Genomic DNA, 23,400 nt, shown 5'->3' on the forward strand with positions numbered 1-23,400 from the left:
GGAAAAGTTGGAAGCCAAGGAGCGTCCCTTACTCTTAATGCACGGCACGACCTAGCCTAGGGCATCTGCAAGTGGTCTATTAAAGGATAAATATTATGGAAAATGTTCTTCTTAATGTTTGTTTACAAATATTATTGCAAATATACTGTATATCTAGCTATTTCTGAAAATAACGTGTCTCATTTACATGTTAAAAACCTAGGTTGCTTTGAAGCCCTCCTCCTTTGAAAGAAAAAGAACCACTGTAAAAACATTCACTTAAAATTTTTATTAAAGAATAATAAAATCATTTAGGCTTTTTCTCACTCAGAGAATTAATGTGCACTTGTAATAAATTAATTTCAAAGTAAACGTCGTGTTAACATTGTCAAGCTTTTTGAGGCCCGTTGTGTAATTGTAAACAATAAATTACCATTCAAGCAGTATAAAGAAAAATGCATGATTTAAAATACAATGAAAAAAATCAGTGGTTGGAGCTTTGCAAATAAAAAGAAATAGATTGACAAATGATCCCCCGAATTAGTCGACTGATTTGCAATTAACATGACATTCGTGGCTAAACTACACCAACAAAAAAGTACCGTGAAGTGATTAACAGATTCTTTGACGTGAATTATTTCTTTCTTTGTTATGACGTCATCAATCAATATTCCCTAACATTACACATTCAAATAGTGTTGTGCGTCACATTTTCAGGTGCCACAGCCTCCACTGTGCTTTTTGTATTGCATCATACCAGCAACAACATATTGAATTACACTGGCCTGAAAAATACCACAGTCTTGTTCCTAGGCAAACAAGAAAACATAATAAGCAGATTAAAGATAATACATGAGAAGTTACTGTAAAAAGATTTAAGACTACTGTGAAGTGTAAACCACTCCGAAAACAATTTGAGACTTGAGCAACACAAGAAAGCTGTTCACGGTTGAAATATGAGGACGATTTTGACAAGAGTAACAATATTTGCCACAAAGATGGTTAAAATTGGTCTAAAACTAACAGATTATTACACAAATGAGTGTTGATGCCTAAAAAGCGCCATCTGAAAAGTTACATTTCCAGCATTGTTTTTTTCTTGAGCATTGTAAAATTATTCATAGATAGATCTCGATTATCTTTTGGTGTATTTTTCTTATGATTTAATTATTTCAAACATGTCACATTTTGACATGATTTACAGATTGGCATCGAGAACATGCGGCTTTAAGAACTCATTTAATTTTCTTATTATCAGTAAAAAAACAAAATCAAGACAAGTTATCACCGGGAGCATGTAGCTAGCTGGTAGCAATGTGTTAGCATTCATGTTATTGAGTTAATGACAGCATACTGCTACTTTACATATAATACAACATCGCCAACAGCATTTCATCATTTGAGCCTCCACTATATTCGCAAATTTTTAAATCATGTTTTTTTTTCTTCATAAATTTACAGTTTTACAGGCAAGTCCGAATTTAGTTGCGCACCTTCAAAGTAACACCATGTTGTGTCAAAACATGCCAGGGAGCACTGGGGTCTAGTGGAAAAATACCACGTGATCAAAAGTAAGAAGAAAGTGCAGAAGAGATCTCCAATTCAGCTACAGTTGCCTTTGCCACAAAAAAGCTGTGAGCATTGTCATTTATAAACTATTTGCATGTGTTGCTGCTCCACGTCTGCCAAGTATATTTTTTTTGAAAAAAAAAGTGATTTATAAACAGGGGTTCACTGTACTAATCTTGACAGAAAGCAGCTTGTATCCAAAACTTATAAACAAACATCACATTTTTGAAAAAGTTCTATCTAAAATGAAATGACAAAATAAGGGAAATTATTATATTTAAAATGAAATTTTGAATACTTATGTCCAAATGTTGAGTGTCTCAGTACTTGCAAGAACATTTCCATTAAAAAAAAAATCTATATGAAATGTCATTACTTTTGGGAGGGGGGTCACAGATATTCCCTTTAGCACCCCTGAATTGGGCAATGTGGGCATTTTAATGTTTTACGATCATCGCCAAAAAAGCAAATGAAAGCCCAATACCCCGTTTTGCAAGTGGTGTATTTAGATGCCATTTTTGCCTAATAAGTACACCGCATGAAACAAAGTTGATGAAAATTAACTAAAGATGGCAAGAAATTTACATTCACAAGCAAGGACATCTCATTTCCTGTAGAAAGACTTGAAAGTGGTCTCCCCAATAGTGGCATTCAGTGACTCTGTGTGTGTGTGTGTGGTCAGGCCAGCTGGATACGTGGCGAATGACCAAGGAAGTCTGAAGCGAGCACATCTTGAGCCGGGCTTCTGTCAGAGTCTGAATGGTTGCTGGCAGGCGGCAGTTTGCGCTCGCAAATGAAGCGTCCGCTCCCGCTCCAGCCTTCACCACCGTGTCGATTGAGCTCGTGCATGGAGAAGGACTTCCCGAGGGCGCCCCCCCAGTCAGACGATGACGGGACGTCGCCAGGCGACAACATAAGCAAGGGGTCCACTTCCAGGCTCACGTGTCGCCTCCAGGTGGCGTCGGATTTGGAGCCGGGCTTCTCCCGTAGCTGCACGAAACCGGTCTCCTCGCTGGGTCCCACTACCACGGCTGGGCCCGGGCCGCCCCGATGTGCCACCACGCTATCCGGCACGGGGCAGCGCAGGTGGGAGGGGTGCATGACAGGAGGCAATTGGAGGGTGAAGCCTCCCGTGGATGGAGGTGGAGGAGGCAGGTCGGGAAAGTGCGCCCGCCTCGTGCCATTGGGGGTGACCAGCGTGGGGTAGGGGCTGTCCGGCGGCAGCAGGGGCGACGGGGACAGCGAGGCGGTGGACGGCGGGTAGGAGGGAGGCGCGGAGTCCGGGGGACCCTCGTCACTGTCGGCCGGGGCCAGGATGAGCCGTAGTCCCCTTGGGTGGGCGTTGCCGTCGCTTCCCTGCGGGGAAGGCGGATCCCGGTCCAGGATGGAGGTCGGGTAGTCGGAGTCGCGGTGCTGGCCCAGCTCGAAGAGCGGCAGGGAAGATAGGGTCAAAGCAGATGGACCCCGCTGCAGGACTTGGCGGTACAGGTCCAGAAGGGAGTCCAACTTGGACTCGATGGAGGAAACCTGGAAGCAAGAGGGAAGAACACCCAAACGCAGATTGAGAACCAACTAACCAACTGTCAAACACATCAACCAATAAACCACCTAAACTGATAAATAACCAACAGCCTGACTTACTGATAAACCATCAAACTAACAACTAAAGCAACAACAACTCAAATATTTGACGAAGCGTTGAGGGAGTCCGTTTTGGTAGCCTCAGTATTGCATCCCTGCTTTTTGCAGATGATGTGGTGCTGTTGGCTCCTTCAAACGGGGCTCTCCAACTCTCACTGGAGCGTTTCGCAGCCGAGTGTGAAGCGGTTGGGATGAAAATCGGCACCTCCAAATTTGAAACCATGGTCCTCAGTCGGAAAAGGGTGGAGTGCCCCCTCCGGGTCGGGGGGGGAGATCTTTCCCCAAGTGGAGGAGTTTAAGTATCTTGGGGTCTTGTTCACGAGTGAGGGCAGGAGGGAGCGAGAGATCGACAGGCGGATCGGTGCAGCGTCTGCAGTGATGCGGACGTTGTATCGGTCTGTCGTGGTGAAGAAGAAGCTGAGCCAAAGGGCGAAGCTCTCAATTTACCGGTCGATCTACGTCCCAACCCTCATCTATGGCCACGAGCTATGGGTCGTGACCGAAAGAACGAGATCCCGGATACAAGCGGCCGAAATGAGTTTTCTCCGCAGGGTGTCCGGGCTCTCCCTTAGAGATAAGGTCAGAAGCTCGGTCATCCGGGAGGGGCTCCGAGTCGAGCCGCTTCTCCTCCACATCGAGAGGAGCCAGATGAGGTGGCTTGGGCATCTGATTCGGATGCCTCCTGAACGCCTCCCTGGTGAGGTGTTCCGGGCATGTCCCACCGGGAGGAGACCCCGAGGAAGACCCAGGACACGCTGGAGAGACTATGTCACCCAGCTGGCCTGGGAACGCCTCGGGGTCCCCCGGGGAGAGCTGGAAGAAGTAGCTAGGGAGAGGGAAGTCTGGGCTTCCCTGCTAAAGCTGCTGCACCCGCGACCCGGCCCCGGATAAGCGTTAGAAGATGGATGGATGGATGGATTTAATTAACAAACAGTACAAATGACCACTTTGCAGCCAGCTAACAAACTGAGTCAATGAATAACTAAACAACGACGATCAAGCATCCAAACTAACAGTGGAACCATCAATCTACCTACTCAAACAACCAACTAACTAACCAAGTAACCCGATAACCATCCATCTGACCATCCATCCATGAGGGACAATCAATCTATTGTCACTAGCTAATTAGCTAGCAAACTAACGAACTTGGCAAATTAGCAAGTCTGACGGGCTAACCAACCGACAAAGCAACCATCACACAAACCAACCAATTGCCTAATGTCCTAATCGATGTGCGATTTTGAAAAATGTTTTTCCCTCCTCACCTGCCTCTCCACTTTACAGACACGACCTAGCATGCTGACGCCATCGTGAGAATCTCCGTCCGGGTTCAGTTTGTCCCTCATCTTCTTATCCACGGCAATTTGGCCCTTTCCCAGGATTTGGTCCACTCTGACACACAAATATAAATACAGACACACACAAACATCGGTGTTAACACCATGGAAAACAGCGGCTCAAAGTCAAGTCGTTCAGGTTGAAGAGCAAAACCTGGATGCAAGAGTTAGTATAAAATAAGGGGGAGCGAAGAGCACACTTCATTGCGTTATTCCGGTTCACCAACATTCACCAAAAACATGGAGGTGTGATGGTTATTTCTTCTTGTAACAACAGACGTTACACATTTTCACCCATGAACGTGCATTGACACAAATCACTCACCAAAAACACAAGTCCTGAGAAAAATAAATGTGATGCATTCACGCAAATTGAAGAAATGACATCAAAGGACTGGGCACTTTGTAATTCTCCCGGTACAGTATGGTGTGGGTCAAATTGACCCGTTAAGTTTACAACTATATAAAAAAAATATTCCAAAAATGTCCACGAACTGTTTTTTCTTGTTATTATTTACCCTCCAAACTGACCTGTTGTATCATTTACAAATCCAGAAAAAGTATTTTTTTCTCATGCACTTTTTTATGTTGCGGGTTAAACTGAACTGGAATAATATGTATTAACATTTTTCACATTTGAAAACTCTAATGTGATGTTGAGTGTTAAATGTACTCATTTAAGCGTTTACAGAAAATCGGAACCTCCCATCCCCATATTTAAAAAAAAATCCATGAATTTTTAATTTTCTTCTGTTAGCATCACATCTTTTTATTCTCGATGCCCCCCCGCTGTTATGTTTGCTTTGTCAGGGACAGCAATAATACGCTTGGGTCAATTTGAGCCGTGGTATGTTTAATGATCCCAAAATGTTATCACTTCTGGACACACTCTTCAACACTTTCAAACACACCATTCCCCATCCGTCTCTGCTATTTCACCAACGTGCAAACTGCATCCATCTGCCAAGGTGGTTAATCTACAAACTGGACTTGCATGACAGCAAAAACCAACTAACCCCCCCCCCCCAAAAAAAATACAAACAAATCAACAATTGAGACAGACGGGGAAACAAGCTAAAATAACTAAAAATTCAAATGATGATGTTAAAAAAAAAAAAGAAAAGGCAACCCTGAAGCTGAGCTCTTCTTCCTGTTGGCATAATTGTAATGCAGGGCGGGAGACGACATGTTCCTGAGTCGACTACTCAAGTGGGCCTGTCTGGAGACAGCAAGAAACATCAGCGTCAAACACATGCGCACATACACTCGCCTTTGAATGACATGACTATGATGTGACGATTTCTAAGTATGATAATGATATGCCGGCTATCTACAAAGCCGGACAACAGCAGACAATGCACAACTGGTCATTCTATCCACACAGAGAAAACAAACACTAATTTATGTCAACGCAGTTATCCTGCACTCAAATTTGTCAAAGAAACTCCTTCGATTGCGCAGGCGTACCTAATGTTATGGCTTGTGAGTCGATAGCACAAAATGAAGGTACGAAGGCTATTTCCTGGCTTTGGAAGTGGAACCAAAAGCCCCTTTCACACTGCGTGTCAAAGTGTATTCTTCCTGTGTGTGTGTGTGTGAAAGGTATCGACACAGAAATGTGGCAAAACTGAATTTCTTATCTTCGTGAAGGAGTATTAGAAGCCTTGTTCATGCTAACTTTCATACCAGACTTTTTTCATGTTGTTCTGTATGAAAGTTAGCAGTATAAAATGGGATGTGGTGGGGGTTATGTAACGGCTGTTGAATTATCAGAGGCCCCTTTTACGCTCTCTGTTACTTTGTCACTGTTTTGTGTGAAAGGTACCAACACTGAATACGGGAGCCATATTCAAATTACCTTACAAATCTGTTTTTTCTTTCGCCTATAATGATAGTGTCATTGGTCTGTGTGAAAGGTACCGTCATAAAATAGGAGGTTGATGAAAATGAGGGATTTTAAGATCGTATCACAAGCCCCTGTCACTCAAAGAAGGCTTTTTCCCGTGTCGCTGCTCTGTGTGAAAGGTACTGACTATGCAACTTGTCGAAATGGGTGCGTTACATTTATCACCGGACACTGACTTCTCCTGCCCTCTCTGTCACATGAGACACTGACGTCGGTTAACTATTTGTCGACGGGCATTGAAGCATGAGCGTGTGCAGTTGGCCAAAATCCCACCGTTTGCTCTCTGCGTGGAAGCGTGTGTTTTAAGAGGCTTAATACGCGGACATTCTAATTTGTAAACATTAGTGTTGGGTTAGTTGAGGGAGCATCGGGCGAGCTGGACGGGTCTAACCCCGGTGCAGATGACTTCCTCCGGGCCTGACTGTAATACAAATGCAGGGACGGTGAGGAAAAGGTCTTGGCGCGCCTGCTGAGGGGCCTGGGTGCAGGACCTACAACTGTATCTAGTCTGAGGGAGACAAAAGAGATGCCGCATACAGTGGATATAAAAAAAGACAACACACCGGTGTTCAAATGCGTCATCACAAATGAGAATTTCAAAATGTCAATCGCAACAAATGAAATATTTTTGGGGAAAACCTCTATGAACACATCTTGTTTGTATTTCCTCTGTCATTTTTTTTTCTCAAATGGGTATGGCTGTCATTCATGGCATATGATTATCTTGGGTCCCTTAATATATCACAAAAACACGGCCTATGAACAAGGGTGTGTAGACTTTTTATACCTGCTGCAGAGGGGAAAAGAGAAACGGAGGCCATATGCAGAATAGCCGCGAGAAAGAGGCAAAATGAAGGCGGCAAGGCAGGGATGGAGCAGGGTTGATTTCCCAACCTGGTCTGGAGACTTTTGATGCGACACAGCATGTCCAAGTGTCCCGCAGAGTACTGCTCAATAACATCTTTCACGTCGTATGGACGCAGCGTCTCTTTGAACTTCTTCTTGGCCACGTGGAAACTCATGATCCTGTCAAAAACATATGACATGGACAAATGCAGTGCGGTAGGGAGACCGTTTCTGGGAAAGTAAAGAAAAGGTGTGAAAATCTCTCAGTGGTTAATTTTTATGGGGTGATGCGTTCCGCTTTCATGACAATTACAAATGTTAAAGTGTTACGATAGCCTGTTGAGTAGAGGCAACCTTTTTAAACACAAAACCACAACCCATAAACGCTCGAGCGTGACACAGAGCGAGCAGCTGTAACGCTGACAAAAAAACAGCAGATGGTAGCAGTTTCATGGGGTTCGCTGTTCTTTCTTGAGCTAAACAAAGCAAACACTGTGTGAAAATCAACTTCGCGGGAGGAAACCAAAGAACCTTGGTACTCGAGTGTGTGACGCGTTTACCGAGCGAATAATATTGATGTGGGTAAGCCGATCTGCGCATTTGCTTCATTTGCCCCCGCCCTATTCCTGGTGGGCTCCACGGTTGCCTGCCTTTCCTGCTGAGAGGTGACAGATGAGCCTCTGTTATGGGAGTACCCACAGGGGAGAAGCTCCCTTGGACCCTCAACCCGACACCCTGGGAAAGTCCATGGTGGGCGCAAGTGGTGGTGGTGGTACCTCTACAATCAGACTTGCTCTCTAATTCGGCTCTGGAAACATTTTTTTTTCCATTTCGGGACCCATCCATTTTTGTTCTTAATAGCGCTAAAACTCATAAGGGTGGCAGGTTATCTGTAGCCTATCCCAGGAAGTAACTGAATGAATGAATGAATGAATGATTGAATAAATAAATAAGCATATAAATCAATCCGGTGTACGAGTGGTTAGCGCGTCGACCTCACAGCGCAGAGGTCGTGGGTTCGATCCCAGCTCCGGCCTTCCTGTGTGGAGTTTGCATGTTCTCCCTGTGCTTGCCTGTGTGGGTTTTCTCCAGGTACTCCGCTTTCCTCCCCCATTCCAAAAACATGCATGGCAGGCTGGTTGAACACTCTGAATCAGGTGTCCCCAAAGTACGGCCCGCGGGCCAAATGTGGCCCGCTTCCGCATTTTGCCCGGCCCCCTGAACAATACCACAAATGCATTTTTTTTGTTGTTGTTGTTGTTTTTTTTCAAGTCTGGCTACATGATCGAGACTTGTACTCATCGAGACTCCCTCAAAAAATAATAAATAAATAAAATCTGCGATGCATCCCCGTCAAATTAAAGAAACGGACTAATGATTACGTCAGAGAAAAAAATGATTGGTTATTCTATGCTTTCCGTGAAGTGGGTGTGGGGTCTTGAGGATCTCACCTGACAGCTCTGATGACCGCCTTGAGGGGAGCGGACAGGTCCTCGACCGTGATATCGCAGTGGCAGCCTCGCTCATCCTGGGAATCCTCCGTTGTCATGCCAGCGTCCACTGCAGGGCAAAGAAACACGGCCGTGTTCGTCAAAGTATGAATCACAATGTTTTGGAAAAGCTGTTTGAGCATGTGATCTCCCATTGCAGACACATTTGCGGATATATAACACTTTCCTGTCACACATTCAGCCCAAGTGTGCATGTGCATTTTTGTACCTGCAGCGTTGTGCGTTGGCAACCAACCTGGGTAACCTTCACATCAAAACTTGAGTGGATGCTCACCGTCTGAAGCTGCGTTGCGCGTCTGGCTCTTGAGCCTAAGTGATGGTCTGAACCGCGTGCGGTCGTTGAAGCTCCAGCTCTTTTGCACCTTGGCGGGGCTTTGACCCATCAGCTCGCCACCGCCGCTTGCCGCCTCGTTGCCGGGGGAACAGCGCTGGCGGTCGTTAATAGACGCCTGGCGGCTTTTCACGCTCTGCCCCCGCGGGCTGGCCATGCGGACTCGCTCCTTGAAGCTCAACTTTTGACTGCGTGGGTGGAGGTTGAAGATGGAATGAGGGGATTTAAGGTTGGAGAGAAGAAAATAGACAACGTTATGAAGTGCTCCAGTGTGTCCTTCATACCAATCATCATCCAGTTGACATGCCCAAAACCAAAGAGATAAAGCCAACTTGGCCGCCAGACAGACAACAAACTGCCATCACAAAATAATTTACTCACAACTAACAAGACATTGAATTACAGAGTTGTTAAACTTCTGCAGGTCCTTTGTCGCACACAAAACATTAAAATGCCACTTCGAACCACAATGACTTTCAGTATGTTTCAGGCATGGCTTCTTGAGAATTTTTTGGTGGGTCAATTCATGCCGAACACATTTTTATATTAATTAATATAAAATTAATAAATAAATGATTTTATTTTATTTTTTTGCAGGAGGGGTTGGACAATATATAACTACTTTTTTTCACTTTTGTCACAACAACTACGATGGAGCAGACTGCCATTATTTTGCTTGAATAAACCAAGCGTGGATGGAAAAACTAAACAATGAACATCACATTCTGGTAAATCAATTTATGTAAAGATATACAGTGTTTAACAAATATAAATGTATAAATATTTGACCGCCTGTAATAAAAAACGAGAAGGGAGCATTCAGTCTCATGAGGTGATTGAATTGAGGGTACTTTTTTCAATTGGCAAGCCCCCAACTTCCATGCCGGCCCATGTTGAAGATGAATGAGGAATTCAAGTTAGCTCAGAGTGCCACATCTTAACTCATTCACTCCCAAAGACGTTTTTAAACATCTTTTCAGACTTGGTCCAGAATTGGCTGGTACTGAATGAGTTAATAAACATTTGGCGTTTAAAAAAAACAGAGAAAGTTTTAATATTTCAAGAAAGAAAACAACAAAAACCAGAAAGCAAAAACCAAAATTGTAATATTTTGAGAAAAACGTGCACAAAATAAAAAATTGACATAAAGATCACATGATCAATGTAGCAACAAATTTAAAACAGGCATTTAGCCTATGAGTCAGAATCACGAAATATGAAAAATCAATCATCCCCGAAAACTCATTTTCTGCTCAGAAACACAAGTCAATAATTATGATTTGACATCTTAACCATGAAATATTAAATTATTATTTTTTAAGGTTTTTTTTTTTTAACTTGTCATTGAATGGCAAAAATGAAATGTTAGCCGTAAAATATTCTGGTTAAAACAATGCTACACACTTATGTATGTATTAAACATAACAGGAAAATAAAAAAATGGCCATTATGAATACTGTGGCATGAACCCTCCATTGGACAGACGCTTGTCGAATATATTAGTTAAGCACTGTATCGTTACCCCAGCAAGTCACTGAAGCTCAGTTCAAATTTGCTGCGTAAATTCACCGTCAAATTATAAATTCTGCCGAGTTTATTCTAAACAAAAAATATATCTATTGTCCAAGCTATTAGTCAGTCATTCCCGCAGTTTGTGGTGTGCTTTGCTCAGATGAGCTTAGGGGTGGCGCAGCCAGGATTCTGGGAAGTTACCTCCTGTATTTCCTAGTACCGGTATACCTTCGGAACTCACACTAGTGCGCATGGGAAGAGGAAGAAGATATTAAAATGAGCTGTTGATGGGCTGGAGAATTCCCTCGACCAAACACACACACTCAATTGTACATACACCTAAACAATATTGGCGCAAATATAGTAAAGCCACAGAGGTGTCAAGTCTCAGTGTATTTTGTTGTCACTCGATCATTTCCTTTTCGGTGCGCGATGGGGGACTCCGTTTTAATAAACTCAGCCCCTTCTGGCAAGCTAGCAGGTAATTACATATTGGTCTCTGCGTGCGCACGAATACCTCGCGCCCCGTTACACTCACTCTGAATGTAACATTTAAACCGCCACACGCCGTTCCCCGCCCGCCCTTTCGCTTGAAGGTCAAGCGTGAAGTAAACTTTGAGCTAAAACTATTTCGAGCATACTTTTGTTTTTGGTGTTAGCAATGAGCTTAACACCGAAAATGTTTCTTCAGCAATCTAATCGAACTATATGAGTGCATGGATGGAATCCGCTCTCATGGTTTGCAACTGGCAATGCTGCCGACCGATATAATGTGCGGGGTGAGCGACAACGCAGCAGAACTGCCTTAGCAGTGACAATGTCGGACACCAACCAACTATGACTTGTCAATACATTGACCAAGTAGGTAATCCCATCGTGCGCAATTTACAGCACAGCATCGAATTGCAAACAATAACGCTCGGCTAATAACCGCAGTCTATATAGTTTAGGGTTCTTCCAATGCGGATGGGTCTTGTTTCCACTCGATGTCCTGCCATTTGGGCACAACAACTGTTGCTAAATCAATAAAAAAAATCTATATGCTTGGTAAAAACATTTTTTTTCTTGCTTTCCAGTAACGTTACTTACTCTAGGTAACCATGCTAGTAGGCTAATGATAGCCACATGGCTAATGCCATTCATCTCCATCAGTCATGAGAGACCAATTGGTGCTTTGGAATTCCCACCACGTGACATTCACCCAATCAAATGTTAAGATAGGATACCTGCTTCTGATTGGGGCTCATTTCGAAAAAAACATTTGAGTAGGATTTACGGATTTATTAACTTTCCAGGAGCAATTGGAAACTTGAAAGTGGGTACTCGGTAAGCTTTTTAGGGGTTCGTGAGTTGGTGTTCAAAACGTTTTTACCAGGGTGCAGTTGCTTGCAAATACAAATGAATATGTTTTTGTTTTTAACCACGTTTTCAGAAAGACCTTCAGTACTGAATGCCTTTGAAGTTACCAGCCACCATTTGAAATTTACAAGGATCTCAGGCAAAACAAATTATAAGACAGCAAACATCAACCATCAGATACCCCAATGACTATGAAGACTACAACAGTGCTGTGGTAAAGCTGGCTTGCACTAAATAAAAAAATGGTTTGGGACAAAACGGCCATTTATTTTCACATAGCTCAAATAAAAACCCCAATGACACTGTTTAAAAGTAGTTAAAAAAAAGGCTGTGTCACAAGTGCAAAATGGGCTTTGCGCTTCTAAGAAGGGAAAGTCTAATTAAAGCCAGGGATTTATGAGAGCTTGCACTGCTGGATGCAGATGTGGGTAGGCCTAATTAAACTTTTGGTTTGAGGATGACAAGCACTTTTGCTTGTGTCGGTTAACGGAGTGTAAAAAAGAAAATAAAAATTTAAATGCATTCAGAAGCTGGCGGCTCAGCAGGAGGCTGCCAAATGTTGCCAGAGCGTAAAAACTCACTCAGGCTTATTAAACTTTCTGTCAGAAAGCAGCTTTCTCTCCATTTGAACTTGATTTATTCCAGGGGTTGCGGTATATTCAATGCTATCCTAAATGAAAACAAAAAACAAAAACCCACATACTAAATACTGCACGCTGAGGATTACATGCAGCACATCTCATGTAAAACGGACACACACACACACACACACACACACACACACACACACACACACACAGCTGACTATTCTTCCAGACTTTCCCCCCACCCCCCACATTAACGTCTGTGTATTTACTATTAATATTCCTAACCCTTCACATCTGTGTTGATTATTCATGTACTGTATACAGTTGGAATATTTAGTACTGCTGACTATTCTTGCTCCCTTTTGTTCACAAGTACCATACTACGTCTATTGATTCACAGAGTTGCTGCGACACCGAAAGGTATATCCTTCATTCACAATCACATCTGAATTTGTAAGATGTGTGTGTCAAGTCCATCGTCGCTGACTACTCTTGCTGCCTTTTTGTCCACAATCACATACCATTTAGATCTGCTTAAGTAGCACATATTAATCACGTGCAGTTTCCACATGCGATGCCGCCGACTATTCTTGCTGACTTTTGTTCAATTTCTGCAGATGCTACTATTTACTCTTCCAGCTATTTAGTACGTCCTTATCATTCACACTCAGGCTCCACCAGCTCAAGTCTCAACTTCGATACACTAATCTATCAAGTGTTGGAATGTAAACAGGTGAACATACTTGCAAGAGTGTGTGTGTGCGTGTGTGTGTGTAGTACAAACCTGTATGCGGTCTCGCCCTGCTCTTTCCTTCAAAGGTTAGTGCGACGACGAAGATGAGAAAGAGGAGACAAAGGAGGAGAGAGGTCAGTATTCCAGAGGATTAATACAGGAGAACATTCAAGTAAGAGAGCACGCTCACGGGAGCTCAAAAGGTGACCGCATGCAAGCCGTAGCCATGCACAAGAAGAAGGTAATGCGGGGTCTAATGAGCTGAACGTGGAACATTTGTTGGCTAATATGACAACTAATAAAAGGGAAGAACATCTGGCATGATGTGTCTTGTGCTTGTCAGAAGCACACATTTCATGTAATTTATTCAAGTGTGGAGGCTATTTTGTCAGTACAGTAAACCCCGGAAGTAACATCGGCCGTGACTGTACCTAAGTATACATATATTTTTAATTTGAATATTAATTTTCTATTTTCCTTTTTTACTTTGACTCACTTTTCCCTACTTTGTCAAAATAAGTATTTTCTTCAATCTCTACGGATGACTCCATGACATAAAACGACATTCTAAAAAAGGGTATTGTGTATAATTGACAATTTTGAGTCTATTCCAAAAGTCTGTTCTTCTTCTTCTTCTTTTCTTTTTTTTTTAAATTTCTAACACTGAACTCACTGGAGTCTACGCTTGCTATTTTTGTTCACCTGACTTCCTTACTTTAACCATTTTAGTTGTTTTAATGCAAAATAAAGTTTACAAAATAAGAGTGAAAATCGGCACAAAGGTGCCCTAAATGAATTATCAAATCATTTTAGGCATGTGCTTTGACCTGAAAAGGAGGGGCAACAAAACAATAAACACCAAAATACATTGACTTCACAGCAAACAAATAAAATGAATATCTATTTTCACATGAAATTATAAGTAATGATTAGATTAAAAAATATTCATTTTGGCCTCAAAACACAGAAATGTGAGTACTTTTTTGAACTCTACATAATGTGGTACGGGTGCGAGAATGGCACATGCCAGAGTGTAAAGGGTGAAAAGATTGATGTGTCTCACAAAGACGATGGAGAAGAAAGAGGAAGAAGTGGAAGCCACGTTTAAAGTCCAGAAGCGAGGCGGGGTTTGAGGGTTTGGGTGGGGGTCCACCTACTTGGCGGGGCTGCAGGTATGCAATGCCTTCAAATGAGGCTTCCAGGTTGCAACGGAAACCGAGTTCTCATCGGCAGCGTAACTACGCCAGACACACTACGTGCAGAGGAGGGGGGATGGGTTATGATTGACAGGTCAAATGAAAACAAGGAGGGGTCATGGAGGCGTAGTGAGGAGGAACAAAGAGAAAAAGCATATTAGGGTTTTGTTTTTGTTTTTTTTAAAGAAGGGGGGCACTGTTGATGCAGTGTGTGTGGTTGCCGGAAGTAGGCGGTTGTGGTGGTGGTGGTGGTGGAGGGTAGGGGGGATACATGCCTGAGGGGGGGGAGGGCGCTTTGGTAGTGGTGCCAGGTGGCGTGGAGGTAGGGACGGGCACCGTCAGTGGAGTACAGACGCCAAGCTGCCTGGTGGTGGTGGGGTGACATGTATACACATTTACACTTACAAACGACATCGAGGGGAGCAATGGTACAAAGATGGTGAAGCGAAAGGGAATGGCTGTGGGAAGAATCATTCACTCATTCCACACTCATTAATCATGACACAGGATGTTACTTTTTGATGCGGTGCACTGTGTAGTTCACTGAAAAGTACTCTTGCCTCAAAGAAAGTCCATTAGCTTAATGCTAACACACAATGTAAAACTCCAACGACGGGTATATAAAACGAGCGGTACTTCTTTCTCCTTGAAACAACTTACACCCAATACTCACAGGCATATATTCTTTATCTTCTGCGGAAAACAACTGACATGACTACAGCTTAGTTGCCGTCCGTGTTCCATTATCAAATATATATGTAACATGGCTGTAAGCATTGTGCTGCCCTTTGATGGCCAAGGACACCAGATGGAGGCCCAATGAATGAAATCAAACTTTTTAAAACATTTGATTTAATTATGCTATTGATATTATCAGCGAGCTCCGAAGAAGCCTGATGCTGATCCTGATCATTTGCATCAGGTGTGGTGGAGTAGGGAAACAAGCAGGACAGTGGTCCTCAATGACCAGGTTTGGACACACGTGATTTAGAGCATAAACTTAAATACATGACACATTTGAACGGCACTGGAAAATGCTAAACACACTGTATACAAGAGGATATAAGGAATGATCAAAAAACACAGCCAATGTGAATGATGTGATCACGTGACATCAAAATGGCTTGCTGAGCGCATCACCAAGACGAGGCTGGCAGCCATTTTTAAGGTCCCACACAGGCGTTCAATTCGATTCAAATATCACTGTTGTTTGTCAGGATGGATTTCAATGAGTGAGGCATTTTGAGTGGTGGCAAGACTGACTTCACAGTACAAAGTAAGAAACTATATGAGAGCACACTCAAAGTAAGAAACTAACCAAAAACAATCAGACCAGCTAACTAGCTAATGTACCATCCATACAATTGACCAACAAATCAACTAATCGACTGACTCAGATGATATACCAAGCAGCCTAAGCCTAAACTACTAACAACAAACTAACACATCATCCGACCAACCAACCAACTAACCAACCAACAGAAAGACAGCTCTACTTAGTATCAAGCTAACTTCCGCCGAGTCTGACCGACATACCATGCAACCAATTAAAATAAATTCAAACAAACACACCAATTTACAGTTTGACCAATTAACCATGTAGCTCACAGACTAACCGACCAAAGACCTAACCAAACAACTAACACTTACTAACTACATACCTAACCAACTTACCAGCCAACCAACCAATGAATCTACAAATGAACCAACTACCTAACCAGCCGCCAATCCACCAACTAAAACCAACTTACTGACCAACCAACTAACTAATGATCTAACCAAATTAACCAAAAAGCAAATTCATAATCTTTCCCACCAACCGAATGACAAAATCGACGCCAACTGAACGCCTGACCATCAAACTAACTCATCAACCAATCGACTAACTAATGAATGGATCTGCATATTGACCCCGCATTTTTTGTGACTTTTGCGTTGGAGTGCACTGTGACACTGTTGCTTGTGACTCGCATGATGAAAGCAACATTCACACGAATGCTCACACACGGGTTGGGAAAACTACCGCCAATCAGCTGGCAGCCAGGTCTTAATTTGAATGCCACTCAATTGGACCGAACATCTCCATCACTTTTAAAACAACAGCTGGACGGGGACCAGCTAAGGTGGCGGTAATTTTCCCAGCGACCCGCCAGCCAAAAAACACAGCGCAGAGATGAAATGTGTGAGGTGGGTGAGTAATGGAGAAGTATTTCATCGATGAGGTGCGTCATCACGTTTTAATCAACACAATTCAATCTGCTCCCAAGGTTGGTTTCACCTGTTGGGGGAAATGTTGTCAAGTTACTGGAGGAAGAGGATGAGGAGGAGGAAGAGGAAGAGAAGAAGACAAAAAAGAAAAAGTGGAAACATATGGCGTGATGTGACGTATCACTGCAGCCTGGAGGTAAGTCTGTCCGGGGCAAGATCGCCATGGTAACAGCTCACGCCATTAATTACCAGCTACACACGTACCGTACGTATGTGCGCGCGCATTCACACACACACACACACGCACACGCACACAAAACTCCACTGATTGGCTGAGCACAGGTGAAGACATGCAACAGTGTGACATTAAACACACAGTAGGGAATACTTAAGAAGATTCTTTCTGATTTTCAGGTAGTGCATGAGGAACGGGTGCAGTGTGTGTGTGTGTGTGTGTGTGTGGTGTGCATGTGTATTACCTGGATGAGGCTGGCGGCAGGATTTCGTCTCTTTTCAAAGTGCTTCTGGCGATGTTGCTCTTGTACCTTCAGCGCAAAACCTGAACCCAGGATGCCCTTAAAGAAAAAAAAAACCTCAATGAGCCAAACGAACAATGTACACAAAATGTCTATTGTTTGTGCGTGTGTGTGCGTGCGTGCGTGCCTGTGTGTGTGTGTGTGTGTCTCACAGCAGGTAAGGCAAAGAAGGAGATTCCCAGGAGAGCAAAGCCTGCAGACAACAATCTCCCAGTCCAAGTCTGCGGCGTCTTGTCGCCATAGCCGATGGTGGTTAGTGTGATCTGAAAAGTTCAAAAGCAGTTGAGCATGACAGTCCTGAGTCTTAAATCGACTGTATTACAGGACACAAGGTGGATATTTTTCAGTGGAATTTGATTTTCATGCAGCGTGACAGAGCAATGGAAGAATAATGGATTTCATTTTGTACCACGGGTGGCTCTCAATTAAATAACTTCTCTTTTCATGAAGCAACCAACAAACAAACCAACTAACCAATTAACAACCTACCAAGACAACAAATCGTCCATCTGTACAAACTGGCATTAAAATGATGAGCTTTGTGTAAAATCAGCATCAATTTGGGCTGAGAAAAAAAAAAAAAAACAATGGATGTCATGCCCTACTTATTTCACAGTTTGACAGTCGGTTGAATCAATGTTCTGATGACAAATGAGGTTTGAAAAGTGATTGGGAAGGAATGTGCGTGTGTGTGTGAGTGTGTGAGTGTGTGTGTGTGGCTGTTTCGCACCGTGCCCCACCACAGGGCATCAGCGTAGGTGGCAAAGTCCTTGTTTTCCTCCTTCTCCACCAGGTACACAAGGAAGGAAGAGAAAATGAGCACCAGGAAACCGATGTACCACGCCGTCACCAGCTCCTAACAACCAACACAGTGCAAATACGCACTCAGCAGCCAACAGTTTAATCGCAACCTCAATTGCAGTTGTGCTTCACACTCCGTTTAAATTGACTGGCTAAAGACTTTCCAAAGAGGACAAAAACGTTGCTGAATGAGTGCCGACGAGGACCAGGAGAAGAGCTCTATAGTGTCACGGTTGTGTTTTATTTTGTCTCCAGCAGGTGGCAGTGGAGGGCTCTTCCCTCTTGTTTCGCACCTGTTCCTGGTCATGTCATTCATTATCTGTCACCTGTTGTAAGAGACTGCCAAGCCATCAGCAGTTGTCGGATAATTCGCCTTGCTTTTGTCCGAGTGCTTATTTTCAAGACCTTCGTCGTTCTCGATCTCGTTCCTAGTGCTGTTTGTAATTTGCTTTGTTTGGCTTGTTATTTCTGTTTTGTTTTGGTATTGTTAATCTCCGTGTGTTTTTGTTTTATTAATTGATTGGATTGTCTTTGTCGTTTGTGGATTGAAGTGATTTTGCGTTCTTTATTTCTTTTGCCTTTTGCAAGCTCCCAGCGATTTATGTTGCGCTTTGTGACTTTATTTCGTAAATGAAACTTTTTTTTTGTACTCGATCTTATCGTTGTCTGCATTTGTGGGATCCATTCCTGTTCCGGACTGGTCCGGAACCACAACACATACTGTAGTTCTATCTTAAATGCTCTGATTAAATTCCTCAAATCATCAAGACAATTAACGAAATAAGTAAATTTTCAGAATCTGGCCCTCTAAAAATTCTAATTGAGTACAAATGCTTTAAGTAATGTTCCGGGGTTTAAGAATGCTATTGCCTGGTTGCCAACTGGCAAGAGAAGAGCTCAAGAGACCAAGGCTGAGTCAGTTTCACTGATTTGTGAAGACTTGGCTGGGGAAAATATCCCAAGATGCATTTCTCGCCAAATGGCTAATATGACAGGGAAGGAGTGTACTCACATTTGTACTTTTTATTTTTCCTTCCCCTTTTATCACCTTATGGAAATTCGTCAGAGCCAAGGGGGATGTTCACAACTACATAGAGACGAGCGTTCTTCGGAAGCATGACCGCATTCGCCGGATATTGAGAAATGTCTTCTTTCTATTTCGGAACTCTTATAATGGCACCAAGAAAGAGCCAAAGTTCTCCGGTTATTGCTTTACGGCCCTGCCGCCTCCTGCTACGTCTCATACCTTACTGTGTGCGTAGACGACAGACCCCAGCAGCTTCCAGGTCCCTCCCCGCCGGTCCATGCGCACCATGCGCACAATCTGCAGGAAGCGGAGGCTGCGCAGGGCTGAGGCGGCGAAGATGTTGCCCTGGCTGCCGGCGGAAACCACGGCGACAGAGGCGATCAGCACGATGATGTCTGGGGGGAGGGTGGGGTTGGAGCAGGGGGTGTGGAAGGTCAACGGCTTCACAATGCACATGAGTCAACCCCTTACAATTTGTCACCTTCGGAGATGTTGTGTCAACACGCGTTTTTCTTTGTCTTTTTTGAATGCCTTCCAGAAAGGTCTGACTGTACGGCTCGAGTGATATTCTGTTCCATTCGTCCGAGATGCATGCAAACGTGGTATACGCACAAGGGCAGAAAAATGGACTGTAAATACTAAAAGCATATGATGATTAAAAGGTACATAAGCAAACATGCAGTATTACACACATGGGGGTTGAGGTACAAACACATTGCTGCTGTCCGATATCGGAAAAAGATGCAATATGCGATACGGGTGTTGAATATAGCGATATTAATATCGCTATATTTAACAGTTACCGCAACAAATGTTTTTATTTTTTCATGAAATGTATTTACATTTATGGGCAAGCTCGATGTACTCTGAAATATTTAATTGTAATGCCCCTTGAAACTGTTCACCTGTTGAATGAAAGTATGATACAATGCAACACCATAGGTACACACACGAAAACATAAGTACACACACAAAGACGCACTCATAGCTAAACACACTTGAAATCATATAGACACATCCCAGTGTACACAGTACTGTATATGTAAGAAGAAAAAGCTAAACAGGTACACAGACGCGTACTGTGCACAGGCATCTAAAAGAACACAAACAAACACTTGTAAGTACACAAAGGAATGGGACAAAAGTACACACAATGGCACACACACAATGGCACATACACATACAAATATATACAGGTACACTCACACAAAAGAGCATTAGAGGTACACAAGAGGGGACATTGGTATACACACTGGTACACACACATTGCACCTTACCGATGATACAGAATGGCTTTCGGGCAAATCGGAGGCGTCCTTGCCAGCCTCGATAGCGACAGCAGCAGCCGGCGCTCCATATTCGGATGATGTACTCCAGACCAAACACAACGATCATCACAAACTCCTACAAAAGAACACAGGCATACGCGCACACACGCCAGTGACACTTCTCAGCGTTGCGTCATGAAAACAGAGATGTCCTGGCCGGTCCATTGATGCCATCACGCAATGTTTTGCAACTTTTATTGCGCCGGGTCCTATACATAAAGATTTTTACTGTTCCAGAACCGCAAAACACATCCATCAGATGATTACAAATAACACTGTACAGTATTGCACTTTAAAATTACACTCATGAATAACAAATAAATAAACATCTTGATTTCATGCTTCAAAGCCCATTGACATTGTGCTACTCCTGGTGAGCCTTGGCAACAAGGGGTCGGCATAAGCAGGAAAATTAGTTAGCTTTCATTTTATCATTAAGATTGTCCGTTTACATGCGTTAGTGTGCACACACGCTGTTTGTGGTCAAACAGCTCAAAAGGTAATCGATGCTTGTTTTGTTCGCCCGTCTATGTAATTGTGTGTTAGTATTAAGCTAGCAGACTTCCGTAAGGCAAAATTACACAGTTTGGTTTTTTTTTGGTTGGTTTTAGAGTAAACTTCAAGTTGGACCCCTCCTAAACAGCTTGAGGCAAGCACTTGGCCATAACAAATAGTCATAAAAGAAAAAAAAATGAGGCACTCGTAAATCAAGGTCCCATTACATACTGAAACAATTCTAATATCATGCCAATTTACTCATAAATTTATTTCCCAGGCTTTTTAATCGAACAAAAAGCTAGTGTTGTGTTGAATGACTGGAACAGGTTCATTGTACTTTAGGTCATCTTGACATAGACAAATATATGGGTGTACGTGTCTCGTACCAAGATGAGAAGACAGTGCGAGGAGAATTCCTGGTGAGCAGGAATGGTGGAAAACACGGACAGGACCAAGCATCCAAATACCAGGATGAACCTGCGGATAGAAACATAACATTGATGTGATTTTCATCCCTCTGGATAAATTGTGTTTTAGGAACATTTGCAATTCAAAGTGGAGACTTGCTGATGTGGCACATTTTCCACGAACAAATTGGCTGGTGAGTAGAGCGACAAATGAGTAAAAACATGTTAAAAAAACACACACACAACTTAACTGAAGGAAGGTAACACAAAGCCTAGTCAGTGTTGTCAACTTAGCAATTCGGTGACTCTTTACCCCCAAATTTATTAATTCCCACTAAAAACTACAAAAACAATTTGCCTCTATTACATACAAGCAACATGATTAATTTTTGTGTGTGTGTGTGATGTCTGCAATGTAAGTCCCATTTGCTTTTACTAAACGGCATAAGGGGGAATCTCTTAGAATCGGAAATCATATTCTTGTGGAAAAAAGAAAGATCAGTTTAAAGCCAGATCACTTTACACACACATTTATCTTATTTAGATGAGACACGCATGCACACACACGCACGCACTGTATTTGGCTGCAGGCGAAACACTTTGTAAAGGTGTAAAGAGCTTCCCTACAGAGTCAATAAATCATCCGCGTGTGCGAGAATGCGGTATGCAAGAGGTCGCCGTTTTCCACACATTACCGTCATGATGTAGTGTATGTGTACGTCCGCGACGCCGCGTGAGCGTGCCAAGCCTGCAGAGCTTTTCAATCAAGGCGGCGGGGAGGGAGCGAATGGAAACAAAGAATTAAAAAAAAATATGGAAGGATGGAGGAGGAAGACAAAACAGTGCCAGATGAGCCACTCGCTTTGAACCATAAGTTTTATTTCTAAAAATAAAGACAAAAAAAATGAAGCACTTGGAGATGTGGTTGAATATCAAAAGGGTCATTTGGTGCATCTCAAAGAGAAAATGTGACTTCAAGTAAATATTGTGCTGCGATCAACAGTTTGAGCTGAATGATGAACAAAAGTTAATAACAAAAGGATGAAAAAAATGAAAATAAAAAAAGAGACAACAAAAACTCAAAGGGTGAGCACTGAAGAAGAAAATACACAAAAAGTCTACAAAAATTATCCAGCTGAACAAAGATGGATTAACATGGGTCAATGACAAATGACAAATGGTAACTAGATAACAAAAAGCATAAAAACAGACCAACAATTAATAAAAGACAATTCAGGAAAAAATCTCAAAACAAAAAGCAAACAAACGTGATGAAGACATGAATAAAGTTCAACAAAAATGAAGAAAACTTGAACAAACATAACAAAAAGTCTGTTACGCTGAAGAAAATGTGATCAATGACAACAGAGAGTAAACAAAGATTTATAAAAGATTAACAAATATCAACAAAACAAACAAAGATTGAGACAGTTGAAGGAAACATGAACATCAAAATCAAACATCAATAAAGATGAACGGCAGATGAACAAAAAGTAAGCATAAGATGAGTAAAGACAAACAAAAGATGAATCAAGACAAATAAAATTGGAGGATCAAGGTGAACAATGAAGAAAACATGAAAATAATAAGTAAACAAAAGGATAGAAAATTTTGCATAGATAAAAGGTGGAAAAAAAGACAAAAGAAAAACAGGACGAGTGACAAAAAGCAAAAAAAGACAAATTAAACAAAAACGACAACAAAAGCTACAGACGCGGAAAACCAGAAAAAAACTAAACAAGGATGGAGAAAACATGAACAGAGTAACCAAAAAGTAAACAAAGATACAGAAAGTATGAATGAAACAGAGAAACAAAAACAAAAGGGCAAACACAAAGAAAAAAAAAGATCAACAAAAAAGTAAACAACAACGAAGAACGCACAAAGACACCAAAAAGGAAAGAAAGTGAATGAAACAAAAGATAATGAACCGTAAAGGACGATCAAGGCAACACGAAGAAACATAAAAAGTAAAGATGACAAAAACCCTGAGTAAAGGTCGACAACAAAAAGCGATGCAAGCCGAGTCACCGGGCCTTTCCATTACGACCGATCTTGTTTATTCACTGGAGTGCAGCAGCGATG

The 23,400-nt window shown here is 42.6% G+C and overlaps 2 protein-coding genes and 1 long non-coding RNA gene across 7 annotated transcripts in view; 1 reads left to right on the forward strand and 2 right to left on the reverse strand.

Annotated features, from left to right (window-relative positions):
* pno1 (partner of NOB1 homolog) overlaps positions 1 to 23,400 on the reverse strand; it is a 139,477-nt gene that overhangs the window by 55,754 nt on the left and 60,323 nt on the right. The window lies entirely within an intron of this gene.
* The window catches only part of kcnq5a (potassium voltage-gated channel, KQT-like subfamily, member 5a), a 53,091-nt gene continuing 29,944 nt past the window's right edge, over positions 254 to 23,400 (reverse strand). The window contains exons 2-16 of one of the 5 annotated variants that reach the window (XM_052080155.1): positions 21,295 to 21,385; positions 20,360 to 20,486; positions 19,302 to 19,477; positions 17,985 to 18,110; positions 17,407 to 17,517; positions 17,198 to 17,293; positions 14,472 to 14,566; positions 13,366 to 13,392; positions 9,067 to 9,311; positions 8,733 to 8,841; positions 7,330 to 7,461; positions 6,827 to 6,943; positions 5,659 to 5,748; positions 4,458 to 4,584; positions 254 to 3,075 (exon numbers count right to left, since the gene is read on the reverse strand). In XM_052080155.1, the coding sequence (XP_051936115.1) occupies positions 2,227 to 3,075; positions 4,458 to 4,584; positions 5,659 to 5,748; positions 6,827 to 6,943; positions 7,330 to 7,461; positions 8,733 to 8,841; positions 9,067 to 9,311; positions 13,366 to 13,392; positions 14,472 to 14,566; positions 17,198 to 17,293; positions 17,407 to 17,517; positions 17,985 to 18,110; positions 19,302 to 19,477; positions 20,360 to 20,486; positions 21,295 to 21,385 (2,518 nt within the window). In that variant the 3' untranslated portion in view covers positions 254 to 2,226. Of the gene's footprint in view, positions 3,076 to 4,457; positions 4,585 to 5,658; positions 5,749 to 6,826; positions 6,944 to 7,329; positions 7,462 to 8,732; positions 8,842 to 9,066; positions 9,312 to 13,365; positions 13,393 to 14,471; positions 14,567 to 14,785; positions 14,875 to 17,197; positions 17,294 to 17,406; positions 17,518 to 17,984; positions 18,111 to 19,301; positions 19,478 to 20,359; positions 20,487 to 21,294; positions 21,386 to 23,400 lie in introns of all 5 variants that reach the window. The other 4 variants (XM_052080156.1, XM_052080158.1, XM_052080157.1 and 1 more) reach the window with 4 other exon arrangements.
* On the forward strand, positions 13,584 to 18,129 carry LOC127610283 (uncharacterized). The gene is made up of 4 exons (XR_007964799.1): positions 13,584 to 13,891; positions 16,778 to 16,914; positions 17,409 to 17,506; positions 18,048 to 18,129. It is a non-coding gene; the product is annotated as an uncharacterized LOC127610283 (long non-coding RNA).

This window comes from Hippocampus zosterae, chromosome 11, assembly GCF_025434085.1.
Source record: "Hippocampus zosterae strain Florida chromosome 11, ASM2543408v3, whole genome shotgun sequence".
NCBI lineage: Eukaryota > Metazoa > Chordata > Actinopteri > Syngnathiformes > Syngnathidae > Hippocampus > Hippocampus zosterae.